Source organism: Anas platyrhynchos, chromosome 5 (genome assembly GCF_047663525.1).
Source record: "Anas platyrhynchos isolate ZD024472 breed Pekin duck chromosome 5, IASCAAS_PekinDuck_T2T, whole genome shotgun sequence".
NCBI classification, from domain to species: domain Eukaryota; kingdom Metazoa; phylum Chordata; class Aves; order Anseriformes; family Anatidae; genus Anas; species Anas platyrhynchos.
Window position 1 is genome coordinate 59,874,825 of NC_092591.1, and position 16,529 is coordinate 59,891,353.

General features: G+C 36.4%; 1 protein-coding gene across 28 annotated transcripts in view; it reads left to right on the forward strand.

The window, feature by feature from the left end:
- PPFIBP2 (PPFIA binding protein 2) overlaps nt 1-16,529 on the forward strand; it is a 110,349-nt gene that overhangs the window by 65,611 nt on the left and 28,209 nt on the right. For 20 of the 28 annotated variants that reach the window (XM_072039236.1, XM_072039235.1, XM_072039239.1 and 17 more), the window contains 3 exons: nt 7,710-7,841; nt 13,602-13,784; nt 15,203-15,295. In XM_072039236.1, the coding sequence (XP_071895337.1) occupies nt 7,710-7,841; nt 13,602-13,784; nt 15,203-15,295 (408 nt within the window). Of the gene's footprint in view, nt 1-4,100; nt 4,185-5,356; nt 5,482-7,709; nt 7,842-13,601; nt 13,785-15,202; nt 15,296-16,529 lie in introns of those variants that run through there. The other 8 variants (XM_072039247.1, XM_072039246.1, XM_072039248.1 and 5 more) reach the window with 4 other exon arrangements.

Here is a 16,529-nt window from a genome sequence, read left to right on the forward strand (position 1 = left end):
CCTGTGCAATCTTCTGTTTCTACGAAGAAAAGTTGCTAAACATGCAGATAAACTGCTGGTATTACAGTGCACAGACATTGAAAATAAATTTGAAACTGTAAATAACCCTTAAATATCCAGAAATTTGCAGGATATATATTGTTCTTGAGGAACATGTATTTCTCCTTTCCAGCCACTGAAATGTTCTGTTACAAACAATATTTTAGTCTGTGTGTGTGAAATATGCAAGTCTTTCAATTAACTATTCAAAGCTTTAAATTAAACTTATGTTATTCTGAATAAATTCATTTTACTATGATAAGGATCCATGTACATTTGTATCTAAATGGTAGCAGTTTCCATATGAACTTGTATCCTAAACATCTTTAAGTTAGAACTCTCCAAGTTTCTCAAAATAAATAATAAAAACAAACAATAAATAAATAATAAAATAATAATCAAAACAAAACAAAATTGGTCTCACAACTGTTGTAACCGAAAAAGTTTCCAACTATGAAAAGTTTTATTCTATACTTAAATGAAGAGGTGTTGTAGAAAATGTAAACAGCAAGTACGTTTAGTTTTTCAGTGACATCTGAAGTGAAATTCAAAGAACAGTAACTGTTTATTTAATATTTAAATTATGAAAATCTGTTTTCAAACTTCATGAATGCATTCATATAGAGTGTAGAAGGTTCCTGTTTTAATGTAAAACTAGGTCGTCTTCGTCAGCAGTTTCCAATGTCCTGTACAAGTGCCCATGACACTTAGTAATGACATGAAAGATATTCATGTTGTCATTGAGTTTTTCCAGTCAGAATTATTCTCTGCATCATTCAAGGGCAATTAAGACATTATTACGGTATTAATTTATTTTTTGCAGGAAAGTACCTGTTTTGTAATACAAATAAATAAATAATAATCATCCACCTCTATCTGCCTGTATAAACATTCTTGCTTTTCAGAAAGACTTCTATTATTCTCTTGAGGTATATTGTAAATCCAGTTTTAGTTCTTGGTTCTGCTTACTTATTTGGAATATATTGAACTACATTGATTCCTACATTTGTGATCTTAAGCTGACAGCTTCTTCTAAACAGAAGATGGAATGATTAAGACAATTGCCATATTTTGAGCAATCTTTAACGTGTATTGGTAGAACTAAGGTAACTGCAATATGGATATGCATTTTTTTTTTTACTTACCTGAGAATCCATGTATGTCAGTACAGCATAAGCTTTGTCTTTTTAATTTTGGGAACTATAAGAAATCTAACTTAATTTTGTGCCCAAAATGCTATAGCAACAACAACGAAAAAATGATATGTCTTGTTAAGATAATTTAATGAAATTACTTAAAAAGTTGGTACCACGACAGCAAGGGTATGTAATGCTACCCTGCAAAATAGCTTTTCTGAGTCTGTGCTAGCAGAGACTTGTCCACTTTGTAAGGGTGCGGTTACTGGCTAAAATCCTTTTGGCTTATGATTTATGCACAGTTGTTTTGAACCCTGCTACAAAGCTATCATGCAAACACTTTTGAAACAGCAGCTAAAATAAACTTTGTTCGAATTACCTAAAAAGGCTGTTCAGCATTTGGGATGGACATCTTGAATGCTGAACAATAGAGATGCTGCTTCTTTGGAGGAAATTGTGATTCTCTAAGAGGAGGGACCAATATTCCTTAGTCAAAATGTGGGCTTTAGGGAAACGTGTTGAGATCATCTAACAGCTTTCCACTACAAAAAAAAAAAAAAAAAAAAAAAAAGAGAGAGAAGGCTTTGTTCTGTTCTTTTGTTCTCTCTGTTCCTGAATATGTGCATCTGAAACTTATTTTTTACTGACTCTGATGCTCACCAGAATTTTTTCTCTATGACTGGGCAGAAAGGAATGGGGGCGCAGGCAGTGGTTAAAAGGAGATATTTTTTGCTGGGTTAGTGAATTGAACCAGCTTACAGAAGAGGTTAAGGCATGGCAAAAGGACAGTGGTGGACTGCACATTTGACCTAGATGTTTATGAAAGCACAGCCAAAATAAATATGACATGTATGTTTTCATGACATGTGATGCTACTATGTCAAACTCAACATTCTGCTTTTGTAAGGATACTTTTTCCACTACAGACCCTAATTAAGAAAGAACACTGCCTTTGAGGTATTTGCATTGTCTTTAAAATGAAGTAGGTCTTTCAAGAACTCATGAAAGTCAACGGCAAAACTTTAGATCCGTCATTAAATATCCTTTTAGTTTGGGCCAAGAAAAATGTTTTCTTGTTCTTCAATCATAGCCAGTGGTAAGAAAAAATTTTCTGGGGCATGCCTAGGAACAAGACCCCAGTTTGGTCTCTCTGAATTGACTTTTAGTTGCCAATGAGTGTGTAAAAGACATGGAAATCATACCTGTGTGAATAGTTGCCTCCCTTGCCCATTAGTACATTGTAATGAGTTTGTCTCAAAACAAAACAAAAATAAACAATAAACCTCCTGGAATTATCTTAAAAACACAATTTATGTTGTGACAGTCCATTTCTAGTATACCAGCTACTTTAAAATGTGATATTACAGCTGATTTTAGAGAAAAATGGTGGATATGTGTCTTGCTCTAAATTAATCTGTAGCATTTCTAAGAACTTCCAGTGAATTTTAAAAAAGAAATTTTAAGCAAAGAGGGGATCTTGAACATCTGCTACGTTAGCCTCGGGGGGACTTCCTATCCACATTTGATCAACTTTTGCTTCATTTGTACTGTGAATAAATGTAGAACAGAATTGGAAAGCAGAAGTAGATTTTGCTCTCTCTCTCTATAGATAAAGTAGTTGTCCTAAATTGTCCCATAACAGAAAGCACCAGCCAGCCAGAACGCAAATGCACTGGTGCGATGGAATCAATGTTGTCATTCTTGTCAGTTTGAAAAGGGAATTTTCTACACATTCGGATTTCACTTCCACAGTTCTTTTAAGTGCATTTGGTATAGTAATTATCGCAAGTGAAAATACTTCTTTGCTATTCCTGTGCTGCACTTGATTGATTTAGCAGATACTAGTTGTCATTGAAGCTCTAGGGCATAAAATGTACAGGTTATTTTGCCAACCAAAGTTGTGCCAAAATGCTGAACTGTGTGGCAGTGACTGTCTTCTGCCTGACCTGTACCAAATCCTAAATGTGGTTTGACAGTTTGTTTTTGCCTTCCAGCTTATTTGTGACACGTAGTTGCACTAAGGAATCCAGAGGAATCTTGTCAGATGGCTGCATTGCATAAGGATTATTGTGTCTTCTGTCGATTAAATTCTGTTGCAAAGTACAAAGTGCTTGGCTTTAGGGTTTTTTCTGTCTCAAACGCATGGAGACTGAAACACTTGAATGAACAGGAGTGAATTTCTGTGCTTTTCTTCTTTCTGGTGTCAGTTTATGGCTAATTTCTACCTGGGTGCGCAGAGCAGGTGAACATGTGCCAGACAACATCCTTGGTGAGGCACAATTGAGAATGTTCTTAAAAAAAATTAAAAAAAAAAAAAAATGCAGGGAGGAGCTGTATTAGAGTAGGAACTTGAATCCCATGCAATTTAGCATGTACCTATTCTGTTTTTGCTGTTGTCTTTTTCTCAAGGGAGACGGAATCCTATCTTGGTTGCACAGTGCAAATCTGGTGTGTATCTGTTTGCTTCTCAGGAACTTTGTTGGCTGGCAAGGTTCATTCCTTCAACTTTCAATTGCCTCAGTTATCTGATCTTAAATGAATTTCAGCACTTGTTTATAACGTTTGGTAACTCCTTGCCAGCAGCTAGCTTACTGTTTCAGAGTTTAAAGTGTGCTCTGTGCTGCTCTGGTTGTAAGGCGTGAGGTTTTCAGAGTGTGCTCTCAAGTTGTGCAGCTTATCTATACAGGTGAGCATTGCACTGCTTTATTATTTTACAGTTATAGGCACATCTGCTTGTCAGATACATGCAAAGGACTGTCCAATTTGTGAATGCAATGGGAAGTTCTATCCTTTCTGTTGCTTAACTATATAATGGACAAATGATGAATTGGAGGGCTGTAATTCACTTTCTGCTACTGAGTTGCACCATTTCATGGAGATTACACACGTACATTGCTCTCAGCTGTGTTTTCAGTTAAGCAAATATCTTATTTCCACCACAGCTGACACACAGCACTTGGAAAGTGCAGTCCTCATTTGCGGTGGTTCTTGCTGAATTTTGCTTACCAGGTAGGTCCATCTGTCTCTGCCTCTCTCTCTCTCTCAGCTACTTTAATGAATGTGAAAAGTATGAAATTTTGAAGTCTTGTATTTTGTACAGTGCACAAGTGCAAATGAGACCCTAGCGTCTGCTTTTTTTTTTTTTTCCACTTGTCTAGAATCTTATTTATGGTTTCTGAAACAGTATATAGCATGATTATTTCATCTGTTTTGTAGACTGCTAAATATCCTGAAATGCACAGTGCTTAAAACAGATAACCTAGAATAGTGTGGGTGCCCTCTTTCTAAGCTGTTTTCTGTCATGTTAAATTTTATAAGCAGCTTTATGAGAAATTTGTATTTCCAAGCCAACCAAATGTGTGAGATACAGTGCATGTGTCAGTTTCACTAGGAATATTGAAAAGCATGATTAAATATTTACGAAGTATACAGAGTGAGTTTGAAAAATACAGTTGTGTTTGGAACTAGTTTGGTGTGCATTGATCTGTCTGCCATACATGTTTTGTACCTTCTGCATGAGTCATCTTTGTAATTATTCTACTCTAAAATAGCATTTTCTTTAGCTTTTTAAGATTAAAAGTTGATTTTCACAAAAAGGACCTTCAAGAAATTAATTTGTATTTTTAATGGATTTTAAATGAAAAACAAGTAACTTGCTTATACATAAGATTTCTTAGAATATGTTCTATATTTGAGATTTTTGAAATCCTCCTAAAGCTGCTACAACCCTAATTACCATTTTGCCTCTCTCATATTACCCTTTTTGCTTTAAAACCAATAACATAAATTTGTATTTTCTTTTCTTACAATGGCATATTTATTCTGGCTGGCTTCAAGTTGCATCATACCACTGAAATACACTATAATTTCTCTGTAACAAAATGGGTCACATTCTCTAATGAGCTGTTCGCTGTGAGCATCTGCTTGAAGATGAAAATAATTGCTTCCAGATGTTATCCATTTCAAGAGGGGACATTTACTTAAAACGGCACTTTCTTTCAAAGCAAAAGTTAGACACTCTAGATGTAAGATAAATTGTCAGCTGTTTTAAATCAATGTAGCTCCATTGAAAACAAACCAGGGCTAGTTAGCTATTTTGTCTATTTTAAGGCAAGAGATTTATGCCAGTTTACACTCGCTGAGGATCTGATCCTCCAGCTTCAGAGCAAACTGTAAAGTTTTGTTTGACTTGATTAAAAAATGATCTCAGCTGCCTTCATGCTCACTCATACCAGCTAGCACCTTACTCTTCACATGGAGCTGCTGAACTCAGAATGAGGGTGAGGTATTACTCTCCACTGCACAAGTAAGTGTAATTTAGGAGCCTATTGAAAAAGTAGGGAGTAATAACAGACAGTGTACTCAAAGGACAGATCTGTTGTTAAAAATGTCTAGATGGATGCTATGCCTTATTAAGAAATCTTCCTGTTGCATCATTGAATGCCAAGTCAGTGTCTAAATAAATAAATAAATAAATAAATAAATAAATAAATAAAGTTGTGTTAGTTCAACAGTAAATAGAGCCTCTTATCCTGCTAGATCGTTTGATGTTAAGTGGCCCTATTTCTCTATCAGAGTTCTCATTTATAGCTGTATCTTAATCTGCAGAAATGTGCTGTGTTACCATCCGTATAAAGCCTGTTCCAATCAGGGCTGGAATATGCACAGAACTGGATCTTGTATAAATTAATGAGGATGTCATCCTTTATCCCTGGAACACTGAGGGGTTATTTATAATTGCAATTTGTAATCACCTTTGTAGAAAGCAGCTAGTACTGGGATTTCATTAGGTGACTGCTTCTTAGAATAGGAATAAAGTCAATGCATTACTTTTTCCTGATTATTCCATTATTCCACCCAAAGACCAAAAAATAAAAATAAATATAATAATAAAACTACATTTCTGTTTATTCTCCCATCCATACACAAATATCATTGTCAATGTCAGCAGAGTGGGCACAACACTGGGAATAGTGGGTGGCTTAGATAACTTGTGTTTCAATGCGGATGCAAGTTGAGTGCTGTTTCTAATTTGGGCAGTATTCCCCACCAGACTAAAACAATTGACATATAAAGCAGATTTGGGTTCCAAATGAATTTTAACTGTATAATTTTTAAAATACTGTTTGTGGCTTCCTTGGCTCTAAACCATAGTATACAACATACTCTGCAGTTTGTGGAAGAGGGTAAGATGAGAAAAGCATACTGATGGAAAGGGCAGTTTTTGACCTCTCAGTAACATCAGCATAGATCCAGAATATCTATGCTAAATTCAGTTAAGGTATTTCCATGTAATTCAAAGCAGAACATGCTGTAATTCCTCAGTATGTTTCATGTGATCAAAACATAGATGTGAGTTACAAATTACCATCAAAATTTAAAAAATAGAATATCCAATAAATAAATAAATAAAAATAGGCACTTGGAAAATTAAGTATTGAATTTTCAGTAGGACTTAAACTCCTGAATAGATTTTTCACTTTGAAAATAGAGACCAAGAGACGTAACTTCAAATATATTCTGTTACGTTTTTGAAGATTTTTGGCTTTTGCTTTCTTGGAAACTGAAAGATGCAATGAAGGTGAATGGTGAATGTTTTCCAAATACAGTGATATCACTCTGTCCAAAGTATGCCTTTCTCTGCAATCTGAAAAATGAACTCAGGGCACACGAGCAAAAGTCATGGCCAATTGTTTCTAGTTTGGTATTAGTCAGTTTAGATATTGCCTTTTAGGTTCCAGTTGGGTATTATTGCTTCTTTTTCAATGTTGTTCCCTCTACAGTTAGTAGTCTTGAAGAGTTACCAAGTACTACCCAGTATAAACTTAAAGTACTGTTAGCATGACTACAGAAATGTTGTTTATCTTTGGTACTGTTTTGGTTAGGGTGCTTGTTCTGTAACATAACCTTTGCTGAATAACGTATGATCAAATGTTCTAAAACACTGCATTAAAATACTAAAATGTAGCTCCGTCTGATGAATATCTTAGGAAGCCGTCAACTGTTCTATAGTGTGTTGTCTGAAGGTTTCTGTGTTATGATGTAGGTTTGTGTGTGTTCAGCCTTAGTGTTGTTTTCTGATCTCATGTCTTGTGCAAGGATAAACACTGTGCCAGACATTTTATTGAAGTGGGGAAGAGGACAGTGGTTTAGTGATTAACACAGGAGAATGTGTAGGTGAAAAGAGCTGCAGAACTCAAAACATGCAGTTCAAACAGTTCAAAGTATAGGCAACATAAAGAGAGGTAAAGAAATTTGCTTTCACATGAATTTGCCAATCACTCCGTACTTTTTGAGTTACTTTTTCTGCCTGCAGTGAATGACTGTGTTAAATCTATCTTTCAGCATTAAATGCTTTTTGCACAGTAAAGAAATAGTGAATGTGGCTTTTGAAGAAAAGAATCATTTTGCTTTTGTATTGAAAACATAGACAAAGGGGTAGACACCTATGTATGGAACTGTCAGCAAATCGTGCAGCATTCTGTCAGTGTTCACATAAAAATAACTCAGGAAAATTTTCTGCTTTGCTTTCAGGAGCTGCTAAGTCGAACATCACTAGAGACTCAGAAATTGGATCTAATGGCTGAAGTTTCAGACCTGAAAATTAAGCTGGTTGGTATGGAGAAGGAACAGAGTGAATATGAAGAGAAACAAAACAAAGCTGAGGTGAGTTTCTTTAGATTGTTTTCTTTTTTTTTTTTCCTATCCGTGTCTGTAGTATGCTGTCATACACCTGAGTTTTTGAGCTGAAATCAGCATGCAATAGGATCTTGCATATTTACAGCACAGTCTGTCATTGGCCCTGTGAATTCAGTGAGGAATATGGTTATGCATTTTTGGGATGTGGTTTCTTTTCCTCTCTCTCATTATGCTTCAAAGGTTGCTGTTTGGCTTTAATCAAGACACAAAGTCCCTTTCAGCAGCATACTGTCTTTCTGGTAACCCTTTCGTTTCCAGGAAATGGAAGCTGTACTGGCATGGATGTTTGAAGCCTACCAAGCTTGTTTCCTTGTTTTATCACAGAGAAATACTGTAAGCTCAGCAGTATCAGGGATGCTACAGACATTTGTAAGCAGAGACCCTCAGTGACTTCAATTCATTCTGAGAAAGAGCATTTTCTTCACGTGGACCTTTTCCCTTGTGGTGACATAATAAATAGTAGGAAAAAAAAACACTTGCATTGGAGGTGATTCTCATCCTTTCCCCCCTTAGATGTGTAGTGTTCTGCACATCAAAGGAGCTTTGATTTTTACAGTATTAGTTAAGGAAGAGAATATGAAATGGGGAATAATATGAACAACATCCATTTGCTTTACTGGGTACAGTTCCACAGAAAACTCTATGGTAGCAAGCAGCAGGTGGGAAACAGAGAAGAAAGGGATTATGGAAGACAGTCATTCAGATGAAGTGCTGTGTGTATGTCTACCCAGTGGTCTTGCAAGGGGACCGCCTAGCCTGGGAGGATTACCTAGCAGGGGAGGATTAATAGGGCTGTGGCTTGAGTCAAGATTTATACTTTGTTGACTAAAAAAAAAAGACTTTATGTTCCTGTTGACTTAGGAGAAACTGAAATCCAGCCAGTGTTAGAAAACTGTTCTCCATATTGTTGATAGTGGAATATTTGATAACTATGCCTAGGTAATTTACTTGCAGTGACATGATAAGTTTAGGGTGTGTTCATTTTTTTGACTTATTTGTCCTCTGAAGTTTTCTTTAGAGATGAAAAGATAGCTTAGAGAGAGCATTTTCTGGCAGAGGTTGCAAGTCAGAGGTACCAGCTGCTGCTGTTTTACCACCTGTAGCCTTCTCATGCTCTCTCACCCATAATTGTCAGTGTCTTGTGTACAGAAGGCATAAGCAGTCTCTTACTGCCTTGAAAACCTAAACAGGTCTGTGCAACATGTAATTGCTACAGGTGGGGAGCCTGTTCCCAGCTGCAGTCTTCCTAAGAGGCCTTTAGACTTCCCATTGCATGGTGAATACCAGGAAGAAGCTGCTTGAATTATTCCAAGACATGCACAGTCAGCCTGATTCTTGGAAAGCAATAAAGCTTCTGAATGCATTTGGACTGACAGTAATTTCACGTGCTGATTAGGTCTGGGCCTGCAATGAGGGTGAGACTGTGACCTGTGAAATTCTGCTGCTGCTGCAGCAAGGTGTGTGGCTCACTTCGAAGGAAAAGCCCTATTGGTCTGGAAGCCCTTGTTGTATTGCTAAGTGATAAGAAATGCCCCACTGAGATGGAAAAGGATTCTATTCTGATGGAAAAGTTGAGAATCATTGTGTTAAGTGTGCCCTGAATTATTAATTACCCCAAGATGTGATTAGATTTCTGGCCTGTTGGAAGTTGCAAACCTATCCATGCAGAGCAAGGAAAAGGGATGTTGTAACTAAAGCTGTGGGAAATAAAGAGCGTTTTCAGTTTGCTTGCTAAGACATTTATTTATTTCCGATTGTTCTGAATAAATCTTAATCTAATTTGTCAAGATAATCAGGGGGTTGCTTTCAATCAAATTGAATGCTTACTTGAATTGTAAAGCCTTAACCCTACTTCAGTTCCTTTTACTATAGTTTTTATTAATTCTCAATACAAACGCAATTTCAAACATCACAATGAAATTTATTAACATATTTTCTTTATACTATTGGACAACAAATGCTGCTCAAATTTGGCAATACCTTTGTCTTCCAAAATTGCTAGCTTCCACTGCCTGACTACATCTTTTTTGTGAATAATCCACTTTTAAGAGCAAACTGAAGGTAGACTGTTTGCTTGTGTACACAAACACTACTGTACTGTGGTAACTTAACTGCTTCAAAGGGAGGCCACTCTCCAAACTGACAATGACTGAATGAAATTAATCTCACTGTAATTGTATATCTGAATGCCATGGCTACTACAACATGCTGTTACAGTGTCTAATATGTCAAATAAAATTGCAATTAATAGTTTTACACAAATGGAACAAAGCTATGAGTGACAGAGCTAGAGCCTTTCTCTTATACTGCAGTTGGCCAATTCAAGCCTTTTAGGATTGACAGAGTTGAGCAGGACAGTGATTTGATAGTTTTGCTACTATCAGAACAGTCCTCAGTTTACACCATGGCATGTGTTACAGAGGCATCCTCTGGTTGTTAAACTATTTTAAACAGCCTCTTAATTATAATTCATTATATTTAGAAATGGCAGGGTCAACTATAACGGGTTCAAAAAAATTTAAAATGATATGTGAAATTGCAGGATAAGTCAGCTAAAACATACTTCGTTTGTAGTCTAATTTTGTGCCAGCTCATTTCACAGCAGCTGTTTCTAGTCACGTAGAATTAATCTGTAGAATATCTCTCATTGGGTTGGGGAGAAACAAAGCAAATTAAGATATCCTTCTAAATATGAGTGAATCTTAATCTGTCAGATACATTTCACTTTATCTTGTGCAGCTGTGGTTTAGATTTAGTTTTAGTTAGCAGTAAAGAGTTTCTCTAACCTCCTCTCAAAGTATTAATTTCAGACTGAATGCCACTTGTCTTTGGCTTTTCAAAAGCACATGCTACATTTATAGTGCCATTTATTTATACATATGATACAGGAGCCAGGAGAATGGCTGCTTGTAAACGGATGGTCTCATTCTTGCCTTTGTCACTTTGATTTCCCTTTTTGTGGAATAAGTTCTGCTCTGTTTGCTGCAGTGATGATGCTGTGAAGGGTTTTGAAATCTCACCCAAGGGTATTTGTGTAGCTTTTCTCTTACCTGAGAAGCCTTAGAAATTTTACAAACATCTTTCCTCAATGCAACGAATTATGAGAAAGCAACATTGCCAAGTCATTACTAAGTGCTTAGCTGAAGCCCAGATGCCTGTTTTACCCAAACATAGACAAAAGAGACTTTCTGTCACCATCAGGGGGCTGCAGAAATAATTGTCCATTTCAGCTTGCTTAACAGCCTTTGTTCTCTCCTACTTTTTATTTTCTGTCATATAAGTTTGGTGATTTTTGCTTTTCCGTACTGATGATCTGAAGGTTGCTATAAGCTGTTGAAAAGTGTTTTGTGGGTACTTTTGAATTAAATATCTACTACACAGTTACTTGCCATTTCAGAGGAACGTGAGTCAGTGAGCCAAATACCCCTTCTGGTCTTCTGTACAGCACAGCTCTGGGGATTTGGGTGTGCCGTCTCACCTGAGTCAAATCCAAGCCAGGGTATTTTAGTGTCAATAAATTTTCATGCTGTGAAAGAATCTCAGAAATTAAAAGCCTTTTTCCATCTTGAAACTGGAAACAACTGTAGAGGCATATATTGCATCTGGAGTTCATCCTTCACTCTTCTGTAGACCTATCTTACCCTTCACAGAGGTAAGGATTTCTGTCGTTTCTGTGCAGTCAGGTCTTCCCTGAGGGAAGTATGTTGGATGCAGTGTTTCCCATTGTGTGTGTTTTTTTTTTTTTTTAATATGACTCAGAAGAGAAAGAATTACAAGGCAGCAGCAATAGTGGTTCTGAACTCTCCCACATTGCTGCAGCTGGAGCCACTGCGAGTCTGTGTATCTTGTTTAACAAGTGCTTCTTTACAACCTCATATGGTTTAGCAGTGTTCTGTGTCAAAGACAAGCACAGACTAGTATCGTGGTGCTTAAAAGAAAGCAAGGCAGATGGGCATGTGTCCTGAGGATTCCACTTGCCAGTTGGTACTGCTCAGGGAGGTATCTGATTGTGGAGATGATGGTGAAAAAGAAACAAAATCAAAGCATGGAAGGTGGAGGGGGTGTGGATAGCATCTAAATTATACAAGCAAGTTTGATGAGTGTTTTTTGCAGTTCTCTTATAAGAGGAAGAGTTAGCAACAGGGATGTTCCCCTCACCAGAGTCCCACTGTGTTGCTGCGGAGTGGGAAATGTAGACACTGAATATACGAAAGAGATGATTTCACTTAGGTGAGCTGATACTGAAGGAAGCTATCTTTCTCTTAGCTGTACAGCTCTGGCAAAATATTTCAGCATAAAAAAGACTTTATATTAGAGAGCTGGTATACTGAGGCACAGTACACTTTCTACATTTTTTGATTGTTTAAGGACCTAATTCTCATTTATATGTCTAAAAAGTTTGTTGGATGTAAAAGGATGAGCATCAGACATTGTGAGCCTGATTCAGAGTGATTCGTACAAATGGAAATATATGCAGCTGCTATTCTGAATTTGATCATAAGCACACTGTACTTGAAAAATACTTAACTGGTGTGAATCTCTTTTAGCTAACTGGTGTAAGCTTTTGAAAGAGAATCTTTGTGAATATTTGGGCTTGCCTGTGGGTGCTGGTGCAGTTTGAGATTGGTTGTCTGAAATACTCTCCTGGTTGGAACAGTGTCCTGTCCTCGCCATAGCCGTTCCCTAGCACTGAGCAAGCAGCTTTATTGAATCAGCAGAGAGCTGGGATTACAGAAGGACTCTTATTCATTGTAAGGAAGAATAAAAAATAAGTATGTGTGCTTTTGTCATCTGGTCTTCTGTCCATTAAAAACTTTTTCACTCCCTTGGGAGTTGGATTAATCTCATCCAATTTATTTCTCTTGGTAAAACTGAGAAGTCACAAAACATATGTTGTTAATGTGCATGAAAATTCAGAGAAAAGCCCTCCAAACTTGTAATATCTGATAAAATACCCAGCACTATTTGCTGCTGAATTGGGTGATTTAAGTGAATTTTTATATAGATTTTAATAGTTGTATTTGACTTGCTTTCTTTAACTGGATTTTGTGTGTGTGTCTGTGTGTGTGTGTGTCTGTGTATCACTGATTGCTTCAGGGAAGCTAGCCAGCAAGTCAGTACACTTTAAGGCCATTGCTTCTGTGGTATTCTTTGATTTCTCCATGTTGCTTAACTGTTTCTCAGGGTCCAGATACTGTCTAGCTTTCAAGCTAGGTAATGGAGTATTTTTCTGACCCTTGCTAAACTTGGAAGTAGAATGATTTTACTAGTAAATTTTGTTTATAGATTGGGAAAGAGTAGATTATGGGCTCAGCTGAGCTAATTTTTTTTTCCCTAGTGGATGATTTCTCTGTGTAACAAAATCAATTTCAGCAAAAGGCTGCCTCTCAGCCAGCATATCAAAATATGTTCCATTTTTTTCCTAAAATCTGACTTCATCTGACTGGATAATTTACTGAAAATGCGGGCCGAAATTCTGATCTTTGTATCAAGATTGGAATCATGAATTAGTCTGGAATGTAGATTCTGTTCTACGGAACTACAGTGCTCTGCACGATATTCCAGATTTATGGCTATTTACGTATAACAGAAGGAAAACACATTGTATCTATAGTTTGATATGCTCCCTGTATTTCTCTGTGCTACAACTGTAGAAATATTTTCTTTGCATATTGTCTTCATTTTCTTTCTCACCTGTCTTTTTTTTTTTTTTCTCCATGTTTTCAGTCAGTAGTGAACCTGATAAGTGAGCTCCAGGAGCAGATGTGTAGACTGCAGCTGGAAATTAATAGTAGAATCCAAGAAAGAAAGTCTCAAGATAGGAAACCAGATGTGACACCTAATGGCCCTCACTCTAGTCCAAGATCAGTGATAGAGACTCTCAGCCAGAAGAATTGCTCTCAGTGTGATGTACGAGAAGTACACCTTAGCAGAAGCTTGTGTATTGACTCTTTTCTTGCAGAAACTAAATTCCACTAACCAGGGCTGTGTTGTGAATTGTTGGCATTAATCGCTGTGACTCTCGTGAGTAAGAGAGAGGTGGTTGCAAAAATTACAACAAACAAACAGGGAAGAAAAAAAAATAAAACAACCAAAGAAACAAAAAAGACAACAGACAGTTTATTCCCCCCACTTTTCTCCCCTGGTCACTGGGACAAATTTGGTCACTCTTGATATCTATGTACTACAGCACAGATATCCAGGAGAACCAATCACCTCTCTCAGGTATTACATGATTTGCTTTTTACTCATAGGTCAACAGTGCTGGTGTGGGGCTTTTTTTCCTCCTTTTTCCTTTTTCCTTTTTTTTTTTTTTTTTTTTTTTTCCCTGTTTTATTAGTTGAAATTTGTTTGATATGCAGCATGGTAGCATGGTTTGGTAGTTGGCTAATTTTTCTCACAACAATGACACCCTAACCAGTCCTTTGAACAAAGATGATAATTAATTCCTGAATATCTTAAAAGCTTAACACAGGTATAAAATGTTTTCTAATAGGTATTCATTTTATCTGAGATACAAGTATGGTTGTTTAATGCATGTACTATACAGGACTCCAAAACTGGGTTATGCTTCCAATATTTTATGTTCCTCAGTTCATTTTAAGACATTTGGTCTCATCAACGTTCTATCAAGAACTTATTGGTATTGGCCTCAAGAATAAGCATTAAGATTTGGCTCTATGAAGGAAAGGGAGAAAGGACATTTAAGGGACAACGTTGTCAGAGGAATAGCCAGAGATGGCTGCAACTCTATGCTGCATCAACCCTGTTTGCAAAGTTGCAAAAATCAATGCTGAAAGTAACATATTGCTAGTCATATTTGACTCTATGTGTGTGGTATTAAAGGCCTATAACTGAATATCACTTAGTCTGAGTTATTTTTCTTGGTAAGTAGCTTAAACACTTGTTTGGAGGGACAAATGTTGCTTTAATGAAAGTCAGTAATCTGTCAGTACTTCACATTTTTCTACCTGCTTTCTGGTGGTAGTGAAAACAAATAAAAAACAATCGTTAATGCTGTATGAGACTGTAGATGTAGATTTTTTTGTTCATTTTCACTGAGATTCACAGGGATTCCTAAAGTCAGCTGTCTTCCTTACTATGACTAAGAAATTTGTGCATAATTTCAGGTATAGTGTTTGAGAAACTGTTCCTTATAATAATCTCTCAATTAAAAATAGTTTTTGTCTGCTCAAACTAGGCCACAACTTCTGTATGTGATGGTTCAGTGTTCATTACTGCATAATTCTTGCATGATCTTGAATGCATAACCATGGAAAATTAATATCTTCCTGAGTAATCTTACTTTTAGTTGTTCTTCCTTGCAGGGTTTGCTACAGGAACTTAGACACCTCAAAATTAAAGTGGAAGAACTGGAAAATGAAAGAAATCAATACGAGTGGAAATTAAAAGCAACTAAAGTAAGCAGAATACTTGACACTTGCTAATGACAGGCTTACTGCAGCTAGAAACTGGCAAACACTTCTCACCAGTATTTACTTCTGTTACAATTGCCTTGTGTCAATGCCTAGTATAGTCTGTTTTTTCTTGAACCAACTTTGTAATAAGTATTTTGGACTACAGTTTTTGTAGATTCTTTTTATGCTTTCTGCTCCCACCCTGCCATTCCTAATTTTTGTATTTCTTCTTAAAAAAAATAAATAAATAAATAAAGAAGAGGCATTTCATCTAACAAAAGAATTGTTCTGGGAAGGAGCCTCCCTTGAAGATTTTCTGTCTTTTATTTGTATAATGGTAACAAGCCTCTGTGGAACATGCTTTCTAGACTGAAGAGAAGAGACATGCAAAGTTGGATGGGTGTTGACTTACTATGGAATTTATTTTAACAGAGGTTAAGCCCAAAATACACTATTAGATCATCTACTCTGACTTCACGTCAGTATCAAAGAGCCTATCTGTCTTACCCCTGGGTTGACCTTAACTCCTGGAAGGCTGTCGGATTTTCATCTGGAGTAACTCAACATATGACACATTTGGTCATTTTTGCTTGTAATTTATTTTTCTGGTTGAACATTGTCATCATTAAACACTTGCACTTTATTTCTAATTTGAATTTTTAGCCCTTTTCCACTAGATTAAAAGGTACTTACTATTTTCCCTGTTGAGGTGCACTTTTCTGTTCTGTAATCACATCTTTGCTTTCATATGTGTGGTGTTATAATCACTTTATATAAATGATTGACTTTTTTCGAGTTGTGGTTGGATCTTAAAAAAAAGCATTTCAAATTATTAAACTGAGTTTTCTTTGTAATCCTTGATACCTTGATCCGGATATGACAGATAGTTGTTCTCTGTATTAAATTTTTTTTAGAGAATTCTTAGATGAATATTGAAGTTTTGGTATCATATTTTTTTCTATTAAGTTAAAAGCTCTTATTTCCATGAAAATGTTTTCTCTGACGTGGCAGCAATGAACAGCCTTTGGGAAAATATTTTGTTAAGCAGTATGTGGCCAGCTGCCAAGATAGATAAAGATTATGGAGAGGGTAGAAGCAAAATGAAAATAAGAGAGAATAGTAAAATGTGTGAGAGAAGATACAGAAAGAGAAAGGAAGAAAAACAGAGGGAAAGAGAGAAGAAAAAAAGTAATTGCAGAGATAACAGGAATGAGAAATTAAAAGGAAAGGAGGGCCT